Source organism: Centruroides sculpturatus, unplaced genomic scaffold (genome assembly GCF_000671375.1).
Source record: "Centruroides sculpturatus isolate CEXI.00-Female unplaced genomic scaffold, Cexi_2.0 scaffold1599, whole genome shotgun sequence".
NCBI lineage: Eukaryota > Metazoa > Arthropoda > Arachnida > Scorpiones > Buthidae > Centruroides > Centruroides sculpturatus.
Window position 1 is genome coordinate 103,113 of NW_019385861.1, and position 18,366 is coordinate 121,478.

Below are 18,366 nucleotides of genomic sequence, written 5' to 3' on the forward strand. Positions count from 1 at the left end.
GAAAAAAACACAATATTTTTATAATAAATAAATATTTTATTGAATTATATATCGACCGTTTTGGTCAAATACCTGTTGTCATCGTTTCTGGTAATAGCATGATTTCACATTCATAAAAGTTTTGATCGTTGCTTACAAAAAACTGATCCAAGTGATTTTTGACATTGTCATTTCAAGTAAATGTCTTACAGTTAAAAAAATTTGTATAAACCGGAACTAGTAGTAATCTGAGTGCAGTGCTGGCCTGAGGCAAGTTTTAGCGTGGAGTGAGATCCTATTATGGTGTCCCTTAGGACTTAGCGCCTGGAGCGGTTGCTCCATTTGCTCTATGGTAGGGCCGGCTCTGTCTGAGTGTGCTCGATCTGTCGAATGGTTGGTGTGATAGCAGGTCCCATCTAAGTTATAACAGTTTCTAACGAGTTACCAAACTTGTGTGAAATTTGACATTATCATGGTAAAACACTACACCTGTTTTGTTGATCACTTCTGGCTGTCTTTTCTGTTTGATGATATTACTCAATTTGTTTACTCAATGGCAGTACACTTTTGAATCAATTGTTAAATTGTCTGGTAAAAAAAATTTCCTTAAAATCCCACCAAAGAGAGCATCTCTCTTTAAGAGCATGTGGAACCCATATATCAAGCTTTGAAATGAAACCAATTTGTTTCAAGTAATCATAAACAGTTCAATTTGACAAATTTAATCTCTTAGTGATTTCACGTGTTGTTATTCGGCAGTTTGCTTCAATCAGTACCTTTATTTTGTTTTCATTGGCTTCAATTGGCCATCCAGAACGTGGTGCATCTTCAATATTGAAATTGCCAGAATGAAATTTTGTAAACCAGTTTTGGCACTGTCGTTCTGTCAATACATCTCCATACATGTCACCCAATTTTTTTCTCACTTGAACAGCATTCTTACCTTTTCGGTAATAAAAGAGCAAAATATGCCGAAGATGCTGCTTCTGATCTTCTATATTTGAAGGGACACAAAAAATAAACAATTCTACAAAATCAAACAAAATTTTTTACAAATAAGCCTTAAAATGCTAGCTGTCAAAGTATATAATGATAATATGCTTTAGAATGAAAATGGCAGGAAAAATACGACTAATCCGTCTAGTGGTAAAAAAAGAAATTACTTTTTGAACAATCCAATATATACATAAATTATAGCTCATATAAAAAAGAATGTAGGAACTGGATCTAACAGGACACCAAATGATCCTTAACATCTTCAGTAAGTTATCTTGATAAACTCTTATACAATATATCACAGTGAAATTTGATCAGATTTTTTTATTTATATTAGATGTAAAATTAAAAAATAAATGAGTATTTTATGAGAATGAAGTAATTGCCATGATTAAACTTTTGATTTTTATGACATTTTTAATCCAAAATATGAACCTGAAACTTACAAAATATACAGAAATGTGCATATCTGGTAATAATAATACAAAAAGATAAAGATTTATGATAGAAACATTTATTTTTTTGTCTTAATTTACATTTACGATTTAAGCCAATGTTTCTTGGATTTTTTTTATTCACAATTTTGATATACAAAATAAGCATGACAAACTATAGTTTTCAGTTGTTAGTCTGTGCTGTTAATTGTCTAATGTAACTTTTCTCATGTTAAATGAATGCTCTACATTGCTTATAATGATTAAAGCATCTTTAATTACTGTTAGATTTTTGGGTTTAAACACTCTTAGTAAAGCAGAATTGGCTGAAGTTACTTCTAATAAACAGTGATTTACAGCATCCACAATTTGGTATTCTTCACTCTTCTTTAGCACAATGTATAATTTTTCAAGTACTTTTCTGGCAATGGAACCTTTTGTCTGAACAAACTTTTATCTAACATTGTAGGCTTTTCCCAAGAATTCATTAAAAGACATTTTCTGAATCTCAAGACACTTACTTTCAATAGTTAGAAATGCATAGTTACTTGAAAAGTAAATCAAGTAATAGTTTTAACTGAGGTTCTTGAGGCAATCCCAAGCGTTGTACATGCATTCTGCTTCATCAAAAAATAACATGATAGACCTTTTTTTTAATCCTGTCAACATTTTGCATGTAGAAATTTACAGCTTCTGGCCAAGTGCATCATTTTACTTTGGCTCATTATGCAGCATAAAACACTGAAACATACTCCTTATTAAAAATTACTTTTTTCCAAGCATTAGTCAGCCTTTTTCTTAGAGTTTAATTCTCTGTAAAATTTCAAATATGTCCAATTATTTCAAGCATGCAAACTTAAAAAGTTATGTGAAGTATATGCTCTTTTGAATTTTGAGAATGGCATCATGGAATAGATTTTTGTCTCTCCCAATTTCATAGCAGTTTGCAAAAAAAAAGACACAAAATATTTAAAATCCATTCATTAATTATGATATTTGAGTCAATATCTCATATTCATTTTACTTTGGTTTCAGTTTGGCAAAAAATCAAAACATTAAATTAGAAGTACTAATACGATCTGAATAGAATAAATTATTATCTTGTCCATAAGTTTCAATGAATGTAGTTATTGAAATTAATCATTAATTTCATTCCAAGAAAACACAGTTTATTAAAGAATTAAAAGATTATTAAGATAGCACTCATTTATATTACTACTAATTAACAGAAAGTATTCTAAACAGAATAGCTTTTAAAAGATTTAGATGTCACTCTATGTTTGCCTTTCATATGGATAAAAGTGCAAAAACAAATAACTTTGAACTGATGCTCTTTTTATTAATATGAACTTACAGTTTAAAGGAAAAACTTTTTGAAATTGTACTATACATTCCATATTATTGTAACAATTTGGAATTCCAATTAAAAAATGTTATAAAAACAATAATAATAAAAATTTCATAGTATGTAATATACAGTATTTAAAGAAGTATGTATATAATAAAATTTATTTTAATAATGGATATTGGTACAGTCTATGTGAAGAATGCATTCTGAAGGAATTTGATGTCATTAAATGTAAGAAACTTATTTTCACAAATAAGGATGTTTAAGACATAAAATAAGATACAGTTTAATATTGCATAATTATTTTATTGTAATTAAAACTATAAGGATAAAAATTTTTCAATCCTTTATGAGCTGGCAATGCAACAGCTGTTGCAATAGTTTTGCCAGTGCCTGCTACTGCTACTGTTACTACTACAACACTACTAAATAACTAAAACTTTGCAACACATGCAGTAATGTTTAGTAAATTTCACCCATTTCTGCTTCTGTAATGTCTATTGGATGTGAAAAAAAATTTATGAATGACAGTTCTGAGCAGAAGGACTTTCAAGGAGTCATGCTGTGTGTGGATACTCTGTACTACAGAAGCAGATATTGTACTGGTTGACTTTTCCACTGACATGAAAAATGACAATTGTTATTGAAAATTAGATGTTCCAAGAAACCCATTGTTTTCCATCTTCTCGTGCATGTCTGAGCTAAATATCTTCTCACTACATTGTCTTTTGGTTTCAATGGGTGCTGCACTGCAGTCTGGTTTTATGTATGCCACATTCTCCACAATATTGAGGCATTTGCAGTTCTCTGCTTCCTCTGGGCACAGACTCTGTTGATATACCTCCCTCACTCGGTACTCATCATCATCAGATACATGCAGATGCAAACCTCAAATCTGTGCATGCAAAATGCCTTCTGTTCAGTTTCCATTTTTGATTTTCATGCTGCCTAATGGCCATGAAAGAAAGAACAATGATCATGTTATATGAAATTAAACTTGGAGAACTGTCATGTATTGCTGCATGTTTAACTTTTTTTCAATAAAAGTTAAACATGCAGTTATAGACATCAGTTTTTTTCAATAAAAACTGATGTCTATAACTGGAAGTGGAAACTGGAGTTATGTCTATAAATGCCTCATTCTTTTAGAAAGTCCTGTATATCATATCAAAACATTCAATACATTCCTTGCTCTAAGTGTACTCTTGGCAGGGAATATGTCAATTCTATATTGTGACTTAAATCTATATATACAAAAATGAATGTATGTGTGTGTGTGTGTCTGTCTATCCTTTATGCATTACCACACCGTTTATCCGATGGCCGTGAAACTTTTGGAAGTTGTTTAATATACTCCGGCGAAGGTTTGTGGCATAGTACGATTGCCATAAAACTTTTGGAAAGTTTTTTAATTCACTCCCACGAAAGTACACTTATCCTACGATAGATGGCGCGCGTTTACATGAGCATTCGAGCACTGTGTTAGATCGATTTCAAATTGTGAAGACCATTTCTCCCCCTTCAAAAAATATCTCTATATATGCATTTGTAAACTGTTATTTACGATATTTGTAATAATTTTTGTTTAATCACTTTATTTCAACTATTTTTTGCTAATTACGTATTCACTCGAACTTTGTTAAAACTTTAACTGTATTCCGAACAACAACTGAAGTTGTAGAAGGAAATTCGCCTATTTTACCGATCTAGGGATCCCTTTTTCCAAATTTTAATATCATCTAATAATTTAAAAAGACAAATTACAATAAAACAGTTTATTATCCAACTATCAGAAATTTCACAACATGCCAAGGAAGAGAGGAAGGAGCAATTAAATAATCATAATTATAAAGGATTTAAAAAAATTATATAAAAATGAGGAATATCGCACTTCTAACAATCTCTGTGTGTATGTGGGCTAAATTTAAAGAATCCGTGCTTCTCACATGTACAGTACAACTGTATGTGGCCTGTTCACGCGTCGGAAAAACTTCTGATTTATTCGTGTACGCATCAGACAGAAAAACAAAAAATATCGTGTATCCACAAGCACTCCAATAAATAAATAGAATTGAAACGACACTTTGAAATATTTTCCCAATTAAAATGAATAATAATAATAATATAATACTAAGTTTCAATAAAAATGATAAAATGTAAATTTAATTTTATCATAACGAAACTTGAATTTCGTTTCTTCTGAGATCGCAGCAATGCGCGACGGGTAAGCTAATATGAAATAAACAAAAGTATAGAAAACTACTTTTTAATGATAATTAAATGTGATTTCATAGCAAGTAATGACATAATTGATTAATTTTTAATGTAGGTCAACCTTACTATCTCAATATTTATACAAAAGAGAGTCAATGGGAACGACCAACAAAACCTGCTGAACCTTCTTCTCCTGGAAGTGGTCAAGGTGAGCAAGTGCGATGTAGTCATTTATTGGTAAAACATCAGGAATCAAGACGTCCATCTTCATGGAGAGAAGAAAAAATAACCAGGACGAAGGAAGAAGCACTTGAATTAATCAAAAGTAAGTATTCTAATGAAATTTTAATTGCATAATTACTGCGATATTTTTATAAAAATTTAAAATTTGTAATAAATCAACAAAAATAAAATCACTAATCACTGTAGAAATTGAAGAATAAATGAAGAAATTAAATGTATGATGAAAAATTAAACTTAAATGAAAATAAAAATATATATGTTTCTTTCTATATAAGAAAATAGCATTCAAATAAAAATTGTATAAAAACAAATTAATGATGTCTACTTAGAAGATTATTGTTTACGTAAGATGAATAAAACAAATATTAATCTATTATTGTTAGACAAAGATTGCACAACTTTCTTGTTGTTTGTATACATTATGAATAAAAAGAATTATTTTTATCTGAAGTGCTTTCAAGTCTTTTATTCAGAATTTTTGTTACATAGCATTATTATATAGCAAAAATTTTGAATGAATAGATTAGTGAAGTTGAACACTGTGTTCAGTTACTGCTAGAAAATTTATTATTACAATAGCTATAATTCTAATATTGACATTCATCGTATTGTAGACCTTCATATTTATAGAAATTAGCAGTTTTAGTAGTTTAAATTTGATTGTCTGATTATCATGCACTGGGCACCACTCGTAGAGGAGCGTCCAAATGGTTTCCAAGACAAACTACAGTGGAACCCCGGTTAACGAACGTAATCTGTTCCACAAGTCCGTTCGTTAACTGAATTGTTCGTTAACCGAAGCAATTTTTCCCATATAAATTAATGCAAATGCAATTAATCCGTTCTAGCCGTCAGTATTTTTGTAATTTTATTTGTAAAATGGGTTTTCTTTAATGAAAATATAGGAAAACGTGCTCATAAACAGTCGATTTAGGTTAAATTTTCGGAAAAGGGAAAAGATTTGACTGGTATAAAAACATCGCACACGATCGTTAAAGTTTTAAAATGACAGATAGCAGAAACAACAGGCTAAATTGTGAGCGAAAGGCTTATAGGTTTATCGACAATCTCTGATCAGAGTTGACGAATAGGTGTCAAATAAATGCCTCGGAACAAACCTTTCTCGTGACCTGATCTGGTTTTGGTTTTGGAGACAAAGAAGAAAACAATCGGGAAGCGAGGAATGGGACGCAGGACTAATCGTAAGGAGACAAAGAGGAAAAAATACTATAAAAACCCCGAATCTCAAGGTCAAAACGCAGTTTTCCTAAAAATTCTATGGTGATTAATCTGTGTCATCTTTATCTGGATTAAGCCTGAAGTCTTGCCTGCTAAAATTTGTGTTGTGTCTCGCGGACCGCTCCAGTCGTTGCAGCTCTGTCACCTACCGTCGCTTCTGTGACCAAGCGAACCCATCTCTTCCGCTCTGGGGCTACGACTGATAAGCTTGCACTATCGTAGGACCAGTGATACGCCACTCCTCAGTGCCGAGAGAAAATACTGTAGATAAGCCATTTCCAACTACCTCAAATATATAAGCATCTTCCGTTTTTAATAAATGATTTTCACTGTAAAATACTTGTCATCTTTGTCTCCTCTGCCACCACCAACGTACGAATGGACCCTAGACCATCACCGACACACGATTAACTGATTTTCCCTAAAAGTCGGCAAGCTTACAAATTTGACACAAAAACCCGTTAAGTTCGTNTGTAGTGAAGGTTAACTATGTCAATCAGGCCACGTCTGCCTTCTTTATGTGGAAGGGTTAATCTTTCTGTGACAAGTCTCTTTTTAGTATTTTATTTTTCTGTTACTGTTGTTGTTGTATTATTCAAATTAATATTACTCATAAATATTTTATATATTTTCAGTATATTTTTTATAGATATTATTGGAGATTTTATTATTTTAGATGCATACATGTTTTAGAATAGATGGTATACATTTTATCTTTTTGTTAGCATTAACTTATTTCAAGATACTGTATCTTTTTAAAATTCTATATTCATCATATTATTAAGTATGGATTATATTAGTTTCACCTTTTGATATATAATCATGAATTTGTACTACTTTATTGATTTTTATTCGAATTTTTACTAGTTCATTGTATAGTACTGTACAGTACCTTAGAAATAGTTTTCAGTTTTATTTTGTTTCTTCTACAGTATTAGCAGTATTTTATCAACAAAAACTGTCTTTATTCTTTTCCCAGTTATTTTTATTTTATCACTTTTCTTCAGAAATTTACCCATGATAAGCTTTATTGTTGAGAAAAAATTTTTCTATCACTTCCTTTTTAATTTTGAATTGTTCTAAGTATTTCTATTTTACCCAAAAATTTTATAACTGGAGTTAATGATAAAACTTCATCTAGTTACAGTATATGGCCAAACATAAAATGAACTTAAATTATAATGTACATAATATTTCATATTTGGCCATGATACCTCCAAATTTTTCTTTAGCTGAGTCATGGGCTGATGAAATCAATAAACAGTTTCTTCATCAATTCCAGTTCTTTAATATTTGGTGCAACATAAATATCTAGCCTCCTATGAAATCAACTTTTATTTCTTTCAAATGTTAATCTAAATAATAATTTATTTTACTCAATAATAATCAAGATCATAGTCTACTTTAAAATGCTGCTCATAGTAAAGATACTCAAATTTTTATATAGTATCCAGTTTCTTTTTTGAAAACAGAACTTTTTTGGCATAATTTTATTATGTTAACATTACTTGTCTATTCCAAATCTCTAAATGATATTTAAATTGAATTCTTTATCATTTGTTAATCTATTTGTTAATCTAGTCATTACCTTAGTCATTGTCTTTACACAAATTGTATAAAGACAATGACTAAGTATATCAGATGAATCATTTTAATTAATACTGTATAAGATGTTCAAAAGTTCATTTTTTTAATAGAAAAATTATCATATAGTTTATATAGAAACAAAACATGTAAATTGTTATTTATTGAAAGTGAAGTCAATTAATAATAATATAATCAATACCTAAAATTATACTGTATAGAAAATGTATAAAAGAAAATTTTTATCTAAATAGTAAGNTAATTAAATTTTATTTTATCCACTTCAAATATTTTCATAAAAATCTCTGTATATGTTTATATGTCTGTCAATTTACTATTTATTTAAGTACTGTTATTACTAATTTCTATCCCTAATTGCCCTATGATTTTTTCAACATAAATTTGTAAATTTAATTAAATTACAATTTGAAGATTTAATGTTAAAAAAATATATCAATTTATGATATCCTAAGTTGTTTATTAAAAAATACAAAATATTTTATAAACATAGAGAATTGTTAATGGGTTTAACTGTCTTACTGTCATGTTTGATTTCAACAGGGCACTTGAGTAGTGGCAGATTCTTATTTATTGTGTGACCATTACTCACTAACCCACTTTTTTACCTTTTGTTCATCTAGCTTGTTCATCATGTTGAATAAAGATGTTCTGTTTAGCTACTCTAGTTTCTTATATGATAATTAACAGGTTATGGGCCCAGGACAGTTCAAAGAATAAATCTTCAAAGAAAGCTAAACTTCTAGTAGTAAGGGTTTCAGTTAGTGATGTGATTGAAATTAAGGAGAATGATCACATTCATTTTAGAAAAAGTTCCAACATCGTAATCAAGGTAAGAGTACCTATAATCTAATAAGTAGAGTGAAAATACTTATACTATTAGTTCAAGAATTACATATAACTGAGAATTAACAAAGGAAGATAATGTCTGCTAGAATACAAGGTTTTTCACATTGCTCATTTAAATGCAGATAATTATATCAGTTGATCTATTTGTCTCAAAGCACCATGGAAGGAAAGGGTTGTTGAGAGATCATTGATCCCAGTTTTGATAATCCAACTGAAGCACAAAAGATTTTAAATTGATTGAAAGGCATGTAATTGTATAATCTTAACAATAAGTGATGAATATTTGAAAAACATTAAGCACTACAATTCTGCAAAGGACGTGCGGCAAGCCTTGGAGAAAATCTACATGAAATGTGGCATGATTTTTACATAACAACTGGCTTAGGATCTGTTTTGCGTTTAAAAAAAAGAAAGAATCAATGAACAACTATTTCACGAAAATTAGACATTATTAATAGTATTGATAAATCTGACATGAAATTTAATGAGTCCCAATTAGCTTGCATACTGTTAATTGGTTTACCATAAGATTATGAACTGCTAGTATTACATTTGGAATGACAAGAAGAGAAACTTAAGGTTGCAGATGTTAAAAGTCATCTCATTATTGAAGAAAAGAAGATTTTGCGGATAAAAGAGGAATCTAGTAGTGCAGATGAAAACCTTGCATTGCTATCATGTGAAGTTTAGTGAGCAAAACACTAAAGCAAAAGAAAAATTTTGAAACAAACACTATTCAGATCAGTGAAATCACGAAGCCAACAAAGAAGTAATGAAGTTATAAATGTTTTGTTTGTGGAGAATTGGGACATATTGCAAAAGAATGTTTGTTGAATTAAGAAGTAGAGCCTGAACACACAAAAGCTAAATTTTCAAATGTTTTCAAATGTTTCTTCCCACAAACATTGAATGTCAGGTGCCTAATACAATGACACAATCAAGCACCTACTCAAGTAGCTGAAATTAAAAGAGATATAAAACCAATAGCTATGTCTGCTAAGGTTTTGCACAAGGCACAAATGATCAGAGCAGTTGAAGTTGCTTGTGATATTAAAAATGACAAAATAACTTGGATAACAGATACTGCAGCTACCCATCATATATCTCCATTCAGAGCCAAATTTACTCAAATTGAAGAACATTTGGGTTCAGTTGAAACTGCAAAGAACGAGATCACTGCTGTAAACAAAGATGGGCTATATTGCATTCACAAGAAGAAAGTTACAAAAACTTTTGTTTGCAATGTGCAAGAAGGAAAAGAAATATGGCATCAAAGAATGGGTCATTTAAATCTGCAGGCATTAAATAAAATATCAAATTTTAAGATAAAAAAATGCTAACACACAGATTTGTGAGGTATGCATACAAGTGAAGATGAAAGCAAAGTCATTTGATAAGGAGAACTCTATGAGATCTACATACTTGCTTCAATTAGTTCACTCTGATGTTTGAAAATTGGAACTGCCATCTCAAATTGGATGAGCAAGATATTTCATTACATTCATTAACAACTTTTCTCGTGATGTTAAAGTTTCTTTTATGAAGACAAAGAACTAGGTCTTTGAGCATTTTGATATACAGTCGACCCCCCTATAAGATATACGTTCCATTCCTTAGGAATCCGATTTCTTACGAATCCTTCCAATCACAACCCGACACGTATCAAGTTTACGGACTACGGCTGTTTGAAAGATTTTCTTCCATAAAATTAATCGATTCTAGACTAATCCGACTCAACATTTCCAAAATACGTATATATTTTTTNCTGTAATTAATTTTGATTGGAAATCATCGATGATTACACTTTTCAAAAAACTGTAAAAACCCGATATTTTATGAATAAACCTTTGGAAGCATGATAAACAGTGCGTAAAACTATTATATGAACATAAAATGCTATCATATTGATCCGAAAACTGAGTGCTTAATAAATTTTTTATTAGTTTATAAAAGTTTTATATTATTCTATTTAATAAGTTAATTTTATATAATAAATTTTGTTATTAATTTTATCAATCTTTAACCAACGCAGCAAATAAATAATCATTCAGTTCAAAAATATATGATGATAAATATTCTACTTCTGATACAGCTTAATGCACGTTTATATATGTGGTATATAGCTTGAATATTTTGAAGAATAAAACTTAAAATATTCATAATAAATCATTATTATTAATATCTTAATATTTTGATATAAGCTAATACATTAGCATTCTTCCCTGCTTAATTATGAAATTTTTAAAATGATTCTGGGTCTATAAATTTTTCATATGAAATAAAAAATAAACAAAAAGACATTTATTACAAAATAATATTTACTGTTAGTTTACTATTATATATGAAGCATTAATATTTAATACAAAATACACAGCACATTTCGAAAAAAAAAAACGGATTTTTGCAATGATTTCAATTTAAATTGTATTTCTTCAGCTCAGAATTAATTGGTACTTAAATACCAATAATTTAAGAATGCTATAATCTGTGTCTGATGAAAAGAATGATAATATGTTATAAAATTTAACTTTTATAATTCAAAACAATCACCAATCACTTATGCTAATGTATTCACAAAAACTATATATAAGAGTTTTTCTGCACTGATTACTTCCACTTGTTCTCGTTATACTGTTTTTTTGCTCATAACATAATTTTAGTATTAAAAGAATGGTTTGGATTGTATAAACATATCCATTCTTTTGTAAATATTGAAAAAAACTGGCGCAAACTTTCTTGTGTATTATATAAAAATCAAATTACAAATCTCTTTGACCACATACAAGATTTTATTTTAACATACAGTATTTTATTCTATACAACTTTTAATATTTTAAAAATAAATATGGAAAGTAAAATTTAATATACGATTTAGCTACTCTTTAACATCATGTTTTGGCCCTTAAAAGGACCTTTGTTGTGTAAATATTAGATTATTTTTCGGTCTTCTTGGGAAGCAAAACAGCTTGAATATTTGGAAGGACTCCACCTTGGGCAATAGTTACTCCAGACAGTAATTTATTCAATTCTTCATCGTTTCTTACTGCCAATTGAAGATGACGAGGTATAATACGAGTCTTTTTGTTATCTCGTGCAGCATTTCCTGCCAATTCCAATACTTCGGCGGCTAAATACTCTAATACAGCAGCTAAATAGACAGGGGCGCCAGCACCTACTCTTTCCGCATAATTACCTTTTCGTAGCAAACGATGAATTCTGCCGACTGGAAATTGTAAACCTGCACGGCTGGATCGAGTCTTGCTCTTTCCTTTTACTTTTCCGCCTTTACCACGACCAGACATCTTTCGGCAAACAGCAAATATTTGATGATATCGATAAGAACACGAATTTCAAAACATCAAAACAACTATCTTCGACATTGGTCAAATCTCGTTTCTCTATTGGTTTACATCGTATCCAATAAACGGAAGGATTGTAGTAAGTCAATCCTGGTAGCTATTGGTCTAGAGATAACCAATTAGAGAATAGATTGTAAAATTTCAATCCTAACCATTAATGGTGTACTTGTAGCCAATAAGAATGGCTATACGGATATCCAGCCAATAACAGTTTAGTAAATAGTTGCAACTCAATCCAATCCTCCTTAATATAAATAGGTTGAGAATTGATCGTCTGCAAATTGTATCAACGTTAGAAGTAATCGAGTATGCCGCCTGCTCCAAGTGGAAAAGCTGTGAAAAAAGCCGGAAAGGCTCAGAAAAATGTTCGCGCTGGTGATAAGAAGAAAAAGAAGAAGAGGAGGAAGGAAAGTTTCAGTATTTACATATACAAAGTTTTGAAACAAGTACATCCCGATACAGGTATATCAAGTAAAGCTATGTCAATTATGAACAGTTTCGTCAATGACATTTTCGAAAGAATTGCAGCCGAAGCTTCCCGTCTTGCTCATTACAATAAACGTTCAACCATCACTAGTCGGGAAATCCAAACTGCTGTTCGTCTATTGCTTCCCGGCCAAGCATGCTGTATCAGAAGGCACCAAGGCCGTAACCAAGTATACCAGTTCTAAATGAAGCACTTTCTTTTGGGACACAAAAGGCCCTTTTCAGGGCCAAAAATTATGGTAAAGAGAAGCCTATCGTATATTAGTAGATTTAAATTTTTAACTTAAGATGCAACAACGCATTCATTTCAGAGTTTGTAAAACTCTTTGGAACTCTAATAAGTTCTTAATTAAAAAAGAAAAGTAATGAAAAAATTGTTAAATTTATAAAATGTACAGTACAAAGCAGTTAGATACTGAACATTTCTCTCTTTAAAACCGACGAAATAGTTATTACGGAATAATCTGTAACAGTTTTAACATAGTCAAGGTTTGATTTTTATCGAAGCATTGTTGCATTTCTGAGAATTTGATTTGTATTGATGCGAGTGAACTTGCTTTTTTTTTTTTTTATTTTGGAGGGCTAATATTAGTTTAAGTCAAAAAAAGTTTCATGATAGAATTTAAAAATATGCAGCTACAATAGAGAAACTAATTTTTTCATTTTCCTATTGGTTAAATACATTGTAATGAAGTTAAATATATTCATAGTTTTGATTGAATAAAACGTTTTGAATTATATTCTACGAAATGTTTATAGGACAGAGTAGGATTAAATCTTGTAATAGCCTTATATATAGGAATAAGCATAACGTAACAAAAGTTCTATTAGTAGTAATTGGGTTTATTATTTTTTATTTAATTATTCAGGAAGTTTATTATGTATTATAAATACTTCATATATGAAGTATTTATATCTTTTAGAAGTCTAGTGAACTTTTTCCATCTTTAGAATAGTAATTTCCTTGTCTTAGTCTACTGACTGTGATTTAAAAATCTTAAGTACAAAAGTAATGCCTAAAAAAGTTTTTAGTAACAATATTTAATACAATAATGGTTAAACAAATCTTTAATTTTCTGAAGTTGAAGTATTTTCATATACATAACTATTCAAAACTTGTAAAGTTTTTGCAAGTATATACATGCAAGTACTTGTATTCCATAAACTGTATTTATGGAATTGTAACATTTATATATAAATTATTAATTTTAAACTAAATGAAATCCTTTAAAATAGGTCTGAAATCTAAATAGCTATTCATCTTTCATAAAATAGATCTAGTGTGTTGAAATAAGGGTTTTTTTGGTGTAAATTTGTTTAAAGTATTGTAATTATAATAGTATTGATATATATGCTTACTATTATATATTTTTTATGGTAAGAAAAAATAATTTTTGTAAATTTATACAATGTGTCAACTTTTTTAAAAGTTTGTTTTACATGTTATCTGTAATATCTTAAAGTTAACTTTGAAAGAAAATAGTGATAGTTAAAACTGTATTTATGGAATTTTTTTTTTTTACTTGTAAATATTCTGATGATAAATTTTTTTCCAGATTTCTTCTGTGGTACACTGGAAAATTTGTAAAAGCCTCTTATTCAATTGGATTTCTTTTGTTGCCAAGATTTCTTTGTCACTTAAAGTTATGACATCAAATTTATTTTTATTACAAAACAGTTTAATATTTTAAGTTAATTTTAAACATAATTTTATTAGCTATAAACTGACTTAAGTTATAGCTAATAAAATATATTTTTATTTATTCACTTTAGAAGAATGTAGTTTTTGCATATTTATAATATACTATGGGGGCAAAAGTATAATGGATATTTGCCTTCATTCAATATGTTTTTTAGTATGTAAATTCTCACCGTAGTAAAATCTATTGAACAGAGTTACATGAATAAATATAATCGACAAACCCAGAGAAGATTGAACACCAATTTCATTCTTATATTTAATGTGCTCACTATCAATGCCTGGGAATACATGGTATGTTAGAAATGAAATCTGATTAATTCATTTTTAAATATTAAATATGTTGTACTAGTCACTGAAATCTCTGACATGAGATTAGGATCCCATTATAGGCCTGTATTTGTGTTATCAGAGTTGTCATCTAATGTTTATACTTGTATGCACTGTCCTAGTATTAAACATATTGGAGCATGAAAATAAGTAAGCCTTAATATAAATAGGTTGAGAATTGATCGTCTGCAAATTGTATCAACGTTAGAAGTAATCGAGTATGCCGCCTGCTCCAAGTGGAAAAGCTGTGAAAAAAGCCGGAAAGGCTCAGAAAAATGTTCGCGCTGGTGATAAGAAGAAAAAGAAGAAGAGGAGGAAGGAAAGTTTCAGTATTTACATATACAAAGTTTTGAAACAAGTACATCCCGATACAGGTATATCAAGTAAAGCTATGTCAATTATGAACAGTTTCGTCAATGACATTTTCGAAAGAATTGCAGCCGAAGCTTCCCGTCTTGCTCATTACAATAAACGTTCAACCATCACTAGTCGGGAAATCCAAACTGCTGTTCGTCTATTGCTTCCCGGCCAATCANGTTTTATTATTTTATTTCAAATGTTTTGATGCTTTCTAGAGTAACTATCATGATGATTTTAATACATATGGTTTCCTGACAGTTATACAGTTATGAAATATAATTTTAAGTTATGAATATTGTTTAGCAAATATGAAGAAAGTTTGTAAATACAGTACTGCATAAAGATTTATTTTGGTAGTATTTTTTTTTCTTTTATTTAATCAATAGATAATTGATGTTTAACGAAAAAGTAGTGACAGTGTGAGCAATTAGTCAGGATTTTGATTTATTGGGATCATTAATAATCAATACTGGATTGTAATTTGCCTTATTAATACTGCTCAAAGAAATAAACTATATTATTTGTACAATTTTTGACTTAGTAAATTTTTTATAACTGAAATTTCTAGACTTGAATTCATTTTGATTTTTATATACTGTATTATAAGTGAACACAATATTGTGAAAACAACTTCTATTCTTAAATCATTTACTTAAGTAGTCTTTCTAAACTGAATCTTATTTGTATACAAAATCCTGAAAACACGTGGATAATATATTTTCCTTTTTTGCATTGCATGAATAAGACAATTTTGTTTTGACTAAAATTAGAATTGAATTATTCAGAAAATATCAACAGATTGAGCCATTTAACATTATTTCTGAATGAAAATGGGATTATACAATAGCTTGAAGTACAAAAACCAATGTTTTTATATGAAATTGGCCAATATGTAGAATTTAATAAGAAGAACTCATTTCAGTGAATTTAATTATTTTCTAGAATTATAGAATTTATAAGTTAATTTTAGAAAAATGTTAAATTATTCTGTCAACAATACTTTGAACAACAAGTCCTTATCTATTATTCTCAAACTTGCTAGATTTATTTGTTGTCATCAGTTAAAAAGTGAATCAAACTGCATAACAAATAACCCTGAGTGAGAATTGTTAACATTATTTTTGTGTTTTACATTGAATATTTTTAAACAATCAAGGAGTGGGGAAAATCATTGAGAAAGAACCAGTGAACAAAGATTATGAAAAAGTTAAAACTTCCACTATTTTCTGACATTCTTTAACCTAATGCTTTGATATAAAAGCCTATTAAATTTTTTAGATAAAAAAATATAATTAGAAATTCTTGTACATGTGTCTCATTTGAATCAGAAATTACTATTAGCCCTAAAGAGGAGGAGGATGCTGTTGGAGCAACAGAGCCAAAGCTCTTATAGGACCAATGTTGCTGCAGAGTAGGTGATAGTGTGTGATGTGTCATTATAGGACTGATTACCATTTAATAAATCTAGATAGTTATTTGGAGCTATTATTAGAATGCCATTTAGTTTTTCATCTTTTAATGAAAGTCAAAAAATTTGGATATGATTATTTCAGCATCATTATATGTACTGTATGTTGTAAGTTTGAAATATTCTAGACAGCAATTATGGATTTTGTTTTGCAAATTGGTTTATTATGATAGATTGAATAGATTCATCAGAAACAAATATTTATGGGAAACTTCTTTTTATTAGATTTATTCTTCTAATGACAGCAAACTTTAGATAGAATAGAAATTTTAGATTATGCATACCAGCTTTAGAGTTATACAGTAGCGTAGCAAACATAACTGGTGCCTGGAGCATGACACTTTGACCCTCCCCCTCCAGAAGCAAATTTTGTTTGTCTTGGAGACCATTTGGTGCCCTGGGCGTGATAGACCCCCTTGCCCCTCTCGTTATGCTTGTGGAGTTATATCAAATTTTTTAATCAAATTTGTCATTCTAATGAAGGATGTTATATTTATTTGAAGACAAGTTTATACTATTGATTTGCATCAATAAATATTGAATACCTGTATATATCTTGGAGTTATTGGAAGAATGATCTCATAACAGTGTAATATGTACTGTACTCCCATACTATTAGATATCATATTATCATAAATGGGAATACATGGTAACTGTCCCATTCATCAATTATTTATAGCAACTGTTAACAGATGCAAAAAAGTAAAGAATATTGTACAGTATATTCACTTTTAATACTGGTTGTTGCTACTGTATAAATCTTACAACTATGCTCTGCAGAACTCCAATGGGAGGACTCTGGAGATCTAGGGCTTCTACTTTGCTTCTATAAAATTATATATTCTTTGATGTTTATTTGATTAATAACCATTGAGAAAAATTTTATTGTATATAAAAAAGTTTTTTGTATGATTTTATTTTAAATAGATTAGTGGGGAATATTCCCCACTAATCTATGTAAAATAAAATCACTGGCAACAAATTTCTAATATATTTTACTAAGCACAATTAATAATCTACTTATATTAATAATTTTATCAATTAGTGATGTTATCACAAATAAGACCATATCATAAATATTTTTGATATTTAAATTTATTAATTTGTGTAATATTTTGTTTTTTATGCTATATATTCTTTACAATAAAGTAAATCAATCTGTTTTCAAGGTCTTTTTTATACTTGAAAATATTAGAAGAAATTATAATTTTGAATTTTGCATAAAATTCCTTACTCTTTCTCTTATAATGCATAAAGAAAATCCCCAATTTATATCCTGAATTTTTCAGTTCCGTGTAAACTATGAGATGATGGAATTTTGATTATTATTTAAATTGATTGTATTTGGCCATTTATAAATTTTTAGAAAAAAAAATGAATATTTTAAAATAGGATTTAACATTTTTGTTTTAAAACAGATTTTTAAAATTTTTGTTTCATATTTTTATCAAAATGTACGAAGNTATTAGGCATGGCTCGATGTTTGATGATTTAGAGAGGAGCACTAAAGAAATTTTTGGCAGAAGCAGTCAATACTGCCTGTTAACTTCGAAACCATTCTCTAATGAATGCAAATGATGGTAGAATCCCTATAGAAATATGGAAAAATAGAGAAATTAACATTGACCATCTCCATGTGTTTAGTTATTTAGTTTACAGTCTACAACAAGATAAATCCAAGTTGGATAACCATGCTATTAAAATGATATTATTAGGATATCTAGAAGAAGTAAAGGGATATAAATTATGCAGGGGTGCAC

General features: G+C 29.3%; 2 protein-coding genes and 1 pseudogene across 3 annotated transcripts in view; 2 read left to right on the top strand and 1 right to left on the bottom strand.

Moving 5' to 3' along the window:
* LOC111642585 (putative peptidyl-prolyl cis-trans isomerase dodo) overlaps positions 1-5,343 on the top strand; it is an 8,217-nt gene extending 2,874 nt beyond the window's left edge. Inside the window, exon 3 of one of the 2 annotated variants that reach the window (XR_002759572.1) lies at positions 5,087-5,140. Coding sequence is in view for 1 of the 2 variants with exons in the window: in XM_023388943.1 (XP_023244711.1) it covers positions 5,087-5,328 (242 nt within the window). In the remaining variant the exon portion in view is untranslated. Of the gene's footprint in view, positions 1-5,086 lie in introns of both variants that reach the window. The other variant, XM_023388943.1, reaches the window with a different exon arrangement.
* A 6,304-nt stretch (positions 5,344-11,647) lies between these two features.
* Positions 11,648-12,341, bottom strand: LOC111642576 (histone H2A). Its single transcript, XM_023388933.1, has one exon. It carries the CDS (start codon positions 12,204-12,206, stop codon positions 11,838-11,840), a length of 369 nt encoding a protein of 122 aa, XP_023244701.1. The 5' UTR covers positions 12,207-12,341; the 3' UTR covers positions 11,648-11,837.
* A 182-nt stretch (positions 12,342-12,523) lies between these two features.
* Positions 12,524-12,966, top strand: LOC111642575 (annotated as a pseudogene).
* The last annotated feature ends 5,400 nt before the right edge of the window (positions 12,967-18,366 follow it).

What these genes read in the sequence shown, in the direction of transcription:
- LOC111642576 (XM_023388933.1), bottom strand. Translation starts at nt 12,206, where the DNA reads ATGTCTGGTCGTGGTAAAGGCGGAAAAGTAAAAGGAAAGAGCAAGACT.